Genomic DNA, 6,000 nt, shown 5'->3' with positions numbered 1-6,000 from the left:
TAGTGTGGGCTGCCATGGAGGTATCGGGGAAGGAGGCCCTGCAGGTCGTTCCCTTTGGTTAAGGGGTCTGGGGCACTGAGCCTGTAATTCTTGAATTATCTTCTCCAGGGGTGCCCCTACCTGGGAGACGGCCCTAAAGATGGACACATCCATTATCTGAAAGAAGTCCTCATCAGTAGGTAAATATTGGACTTTCTCCTCTTCAAAGTAATCCCCATATTGCTCCATTATGCTATGCCAAATGAAGATAGTGGGGTTAATAGGGTTTAACTGTACTATGGCGACTCAGAAATTAAGGATAAGGGCCAAAGACCTGTGGACCAACACTCTCTTGTAACCTAAAAGGATTTACACTGTGAAAACTACCTGTGCGAGTCCCCACTTGTCATCAATTTATCTTACCCAGAGTGTGGGTATAACGCACCAGGTGGTGGCTCTCTGACAAAGCCCAGACTTAATTAGGCAATATATCTTCATCCTGTCAGACTTCACACACACACCGCTGAACTCTCTTCACTCTCACTGACCTGTGTCGGGTTAAACTGGCGAGCCGGCGGCCTGGGGGAGTCAGATACGCAGAGCACATAATCGAGAGAATGCGCAGTCCCCTAGCCATTAGATGACAGCACGGTGAGTAGAGCCTGTGAGAAGGTTACCGTGATTGGGAAGGATCGTTAGCATCATTCCCTCATTCACGTTGATAAGCTTTGCCGGGCCGGCACGATACAGCTGCAATTAGCAAGTTCGATATGTGGGTAGCTCTATAAGTATCAACACAATCAATTCACACTGCAATTAAAACCAAATCATAACACAGCGAGATGAAAAACTTATCTGTGGCTGCTGGAGCAGCAAAGAAAGAGGGGGGTCAGAGCCTCTACAGACACTATTGAAGGAATTAAGCTTTTCTGATTGGTGGACATACTTTGTTTCTTATTCCCATGGTTTGATTGATGGGAAATGTAGTGCTTTCTGAATCTTTTAAAATGGCTGCTGGTGAAAATAAAGCATAGAAAGTAAAGCCTAATCCTCGCCTCCGGACCTAACATATAATTTGAGTTAAATGTACAAGGTGTTGTCCCAAGCTCGGGATGTGAAGAGTCTAAAACATAAATTGTATTTTCTCAATACATTTTCCAGATTAATCTATGATTATTACCAGTGGTTTCAAGCCATGGTCTTCGCCATCGAAGAGATTAACAATCACTCCAAGCTCTTACCCAACATTACTCTGGGCTTCAGAATCTTTGACTCCTGCATGATGATACAACATGCGCTCAAGGGCACCCTATGGATGCTGACGGGACTAGAGGAACCAATCCCAAACTACCAGTGCTGGAGGACACGCCCACCTGCCGCCATTATAGGAGAGACAACATCTTCAATTTCAGTTGTGATGGCTCGTATTCTCGGTCTGTACCAACACCCACAGGTAAGATACATTGAGAGCAAAGTCATAAGAATTAGAGCTCAGACAGAAAGTGTGTTACTGAAGCAAACCCTGGGTCATTCACTCTATTGTTACCTACAGCTAATAGAAACAAAGGGTCAGATGAAGAGGGCTGTAACTGAGCATATGTAAACAAAACAAAACATTTGCTGTCTGCTCCATGGGGTGATATCGGCCACACCATGTACATTTTTCAGGAAAACCTCTTTCTATGTACGTTAGCTCAATTGTGTTTATGTTAAAGGAAATCTATCTTATGTGGATATGGCCAATAAGTGGTAAAGATCTGGTTCTACTGGACACACTTTGGTCAGCATTGACCTAGAAGCTGTCAAAGACAGATCTATGTCTGGCCTCTAGGAACCCCTTCAGAATGAAGGACAAAACTTGTGCTGCAGATCGGCGCATATAAAATCTCCCTACTTCCACGGACAGAGTAAATCCACAGTTGCACGCACATACACTCATCATACGCTAGGGCCCATCACACTGACATTCATTCTATTACTCTATCCACACTGAGTATATGAGAGAAACCTAAAACCAATCTGCATCTAAAGCGAGGTCAATGCGACCATAAAGAAATTGTCCTGAGTCATGATTTAAAACATAGGAAAAACATTTGAAACTCAATAAATGACAAAGAAATAACCACCCGACACTGATATTCAAACAAAGATCATCTTTTATCTAAAATTAGTTCAAATGAAGTCAATCATTAGCAAGATTATTATTCTCATAGTTACCTATTCTAGCTAAATGGGTCAGGACAGGTCTCTTAGTAAAGTCTCCCGAGTCGCCGTCCTCTCGATCAGCATCGATCCTCACGAGCATAGGTTCAGGAAGAAGTGGCCTAAGACCCTCTCTAGTCTAACATTATTTATAACAAAAATTACAAAATAAAAGTAACAAACAAACTTCTAAACGTCCGTTGAGCCACTGAGCAGAGCGAGCAGGAAAGGATGTTATCTGGCAACATTTAGAAAAAACCTCCGCTCAGAAAAATCACAAAAATAAAACACGGAAGAAGGAAACTCAAGCTAGGGAAATGATACATTCATGAATGCTTTTCCTCGGAACCATAGCGAAGCCACCGCAAGTTATCACAGTTCATTGTGGCTTTATTCTTTTCCAAGGGCAATTGGAAGCAAGCCCGGAGCTGCTGTCCTCATGGAAACTTTTAATTCAGCCAGAAGCTGTGGTCAGGTGACTTTCAACCATGTTCAGCAAGGCCTCTCGTCACATTTCAATCACTCGAGTGCAGGCTGTAAATAGCAGCCATCTTGGATTAGGCCAAAACGGACCATCTTAATTAAAAGAAACACAAAACAACGTTACCACATCATAATGATTATACAGTGTTAATCCCCACTAATACCCTTATGTGTATGTAATTACCTAGCCGTCTGCAACACAAAGAAGCATCAGAGCACGTTATTTTAAAGCGCAAACACGAAACAAATAACACTTCTGCGACACTTATTTTATTAATTTGCTCACCAATTTAGTTAACGTATTAATAAAGCAACGTATATGCATTCCTGTGTGTAATTTTCTCTCATTAGTAATGTTGATTAGTCAAGTCTTTTAACAAAGTTAGTGATTAATGATTATAAATCAGTAATTTTAATCATGACATATAACATAAACTGGAGTTTAAATCTCAATAAATTTTCAATAGAAATCTCTGCTCCAGCAATCCCCCCTTTGGTGATATATTATCACCACAAAAACCAACCCAAAAAAAAAATGTTGTCCCAATTTTTAGGAGAAATTGAAAATGTCTTTTCACAACACTACACACCAGACTCTCTCTCATCATCCCTTTTTGACTCTAAGTAAACACTCTCCCTCAATTCTTCTAATTCTATTTCTTGTGGGTCTCTCCTTGACCTCTTTTGTTTCTTTTCAGTATTTCCTCTAATTATTCTCTTTTTCCCTCCCCTGTTTTTACAACACAAACACACCAATCTTAGTATCAATAAAGCAACAATTACACATGTCAATGGAAATAATATTTTACCAATAATGGTACTACCTATTTTAGCAATAAAACTCTTAACAGCAACTATCTTATTAGCTATTTTAGTCCAGATACTTTCAGCTTCCAGTGGTACTAATTCTTCATGCAAATCAGTAATATTTTTGATATAGACCTTTAGATCTCTGCTTTCGTCAGGAATGTAAGTGCAACAATGTTGAACTTTCAGCATTCCACAAACTCCACCCTCCTTGGCCAATAAAATATCAAGGGCAAGTCGATTTTGCATAGACATGGCACGTACGGCAATCATCTCCGTATTTACCAAAAGAAACCCCCCAGCGGTACTTGTCGATAAGCGATCCACCACTGTTGACAGTTTCCTAATTCCATATGCATTTAAAGAAATTCCCACTGCTGGAATTAAAGCTCCAAAAATATCACCCACAATTTCTGACCAAGTTTCTCTCTTAAAACGTGTTAGTAGATTAATGTGTTCTACATCTTCTATCCTATCTATATGAAAAATCTTTGGAAAGACCAGACCCACATAACACGTGCCATACCAATGGTCAGGCAACCTGTAATAAGCCTTGTTCCCACAAACATAATACACTCCCGGGAAAACTGGATCTTCTCCACCTTTAAAACCCCATCCCGTTGCAATAAAGTATGTATCATAACACTCACTAGTCCCAACAAAATACCTATCATATTGGGATTTCTTTCTGGTAATGCATAGTTTACCCTTCTGTGGTGCATCTAAAGCCAAAGTTGGTCTGGCCCCATTTCTCAATTCCTTTCCCATCTCAATATCCCATATTGTCTCACTCACTTTATATTTCCCTGCCTTTTCATGCATGCTCATTCTCCTTTCCTCTACCATGTATAGGAAAGCCTTTTCTTCTTCTTTCAAACTGCAAGTTAAATTGTTTCTAAAAATGTAATCTAATGTTAATTCTTCTGCCTCAATAAAAATCTCACCAAAAATGTTAGCTTCTTTAGCTGGATTCAGCTTTTTATTCATAGGCAATTGCCCAAAAATGTTATCTTTGTTAGACATCTCATAATCTATTTTCCCTAACAAATAAAAAAACACTACTTAACACACTACATGAAATCCCATACGTAGCCGGAAGATGGTGATAAGTAACACCCTCTGAAACGGATGCAGGTAATTGCATACAAACGTAGCAATCCCTAACTTCCATTGTCTTTATGTATTCGTACAACTTTGAAAAAACATTGCTAGAAAAATCATTAATTGACCTATCTTTATGTATGTAAATGTTACTACTTCTAGTTGGAACTACCTTTTGTGAATTCTTCTCTATGCTAGTCACATTCTCAGTATGTATTCCAAAAGTGTCTATCGTGACTCTAAAAGTAACTAATAAAGCTAGTACACCCCATAATAGCATTAATAATCCAGTACAGCAGCAGCACATTCTACACCATCTTTTCAAAAAGGCACATCTACTTTGATTATTCTCTGTGTTAGCCATTTTACTACTTCGGCAGTGTCTTTTGACTTAGCCTCTTCTACTCCACTACTGAAATTTAGAACTCTAGATTATTTCAAACAGTTAAATTCAGACTCTCTTCTTTTCACTTTTCTCCAAGTGACTCCTTTAGTTCACTCAATTTGGATTTTCATCACTTTTCACTTCTTCTTCTGCAACATCAAATTGTATCAAATCTCCAACAACATCCTGAGCATCCGACTCTTCTCCAATGTCAGTCAAGATAACTTTCAGGATTCCAACAGTTTTCCCCTCAACCACTTCTCGTACGGTCCCCTCTGGATTTCCTTGACTTTCTGCCTCTTCACCTTCAGACAGTGCCACGTACGTCCATTCCGGTGACCTATACTTCTGGTTAGGTTTTCTGATTCTCTTGATCTCCTCTGGTTCTTTTGAGACCTTTTGTTTTTCACCTTTTGCTTGATTCTGACTCGACACCTCGTTCACCTGCTCAGCTTTCGATGAATTTGCTCGTGTCAGTCTGTACCTCAGTCTCTTTATCCTGTTAGGCCAAAGATCTCCTCTCACACTCCTCTTCGGTCTCACTTCCTTATTATTTCTTTCTCCGATCCAAGTTCTCTTTCTCAGAACTCGACCCTCTGATTTCTCATTCTCACTCTCATCTGATTCTGTCTCATTTGCCTCTTGTTCTTCAACAATTTTCTTTCGCTCCACAGTCTTTTCCACCACTGATTGAGATTTCCCTAATTCTGTCCCTCCTCGGGTCTCCGACACGCAATCTTCTTGCTGTCTACTTGTCCCTTCACCTAGCTTATCAGGAATGTTCCCTACACCTCCTCGGGGGTCTTCCGCAATCTGTCCCTCTCTTCTACTGACCCTGCTTGTTCAGGAGTAATCTCAGGTGGATTTTCAACCTCCTCATCTGATTCAGGTGTAATCTCTGTGGAATTGCTCTTTTCTCCTCTTTCTTCTCCACTGCTTGTTGGAACTTCAGGAACTCTTACAGAATCTGATCTCTCCTCTGAGACTCTCAATGTTTCTCTTGAAGCCTCTCTTGGAAAGAAAAAAGAATCACCTGACTCTCT

General features: G+C 40.2%; 1 protein-coding gene across 1 annotated transcript in view; it reads left to right on the top strand.

Moving 5' to 3' along the window:
- Positions 1-534: 534 nt before the first annotated feature.
- Positions 535-6,000, top strand: part of LOC146782739 (extracellular calcium-sensing receptor-like) — an 86,004-nt gene continuing 80,538 nt past the window's right edge. The window contains exons 1-2 of the mRNA XM_085637219.1: positions 535-550; positions 1,155-1,432. Coding sequence (XP_085493345.1) covers positions 1,175-1,432 — 258 coding nt within the window. The 5' untranslated portion in view covers positions 535-550; positions 1,155-1,174. The remainder of the gene's footprint in view (positions 551-1,154; positions 1,433-6,000) is intronic.

Source organism: Triturus cristatus, chromosome 12 (assembly GCF_964204655.1).
Source record: "Triturus cristatus chromosome 12, aTriCri1.1, whole genome shotgun sequence".
Classification (NCBI taxonomy): Eukaryota; Metazoa; Chordata; class Amphibia; order Caudata; family Salamandridae; genus Triturus; species Triturus cristatus.
This window is presented reverse-complemented; position numbering and strand designations above follow the sequence as displayed.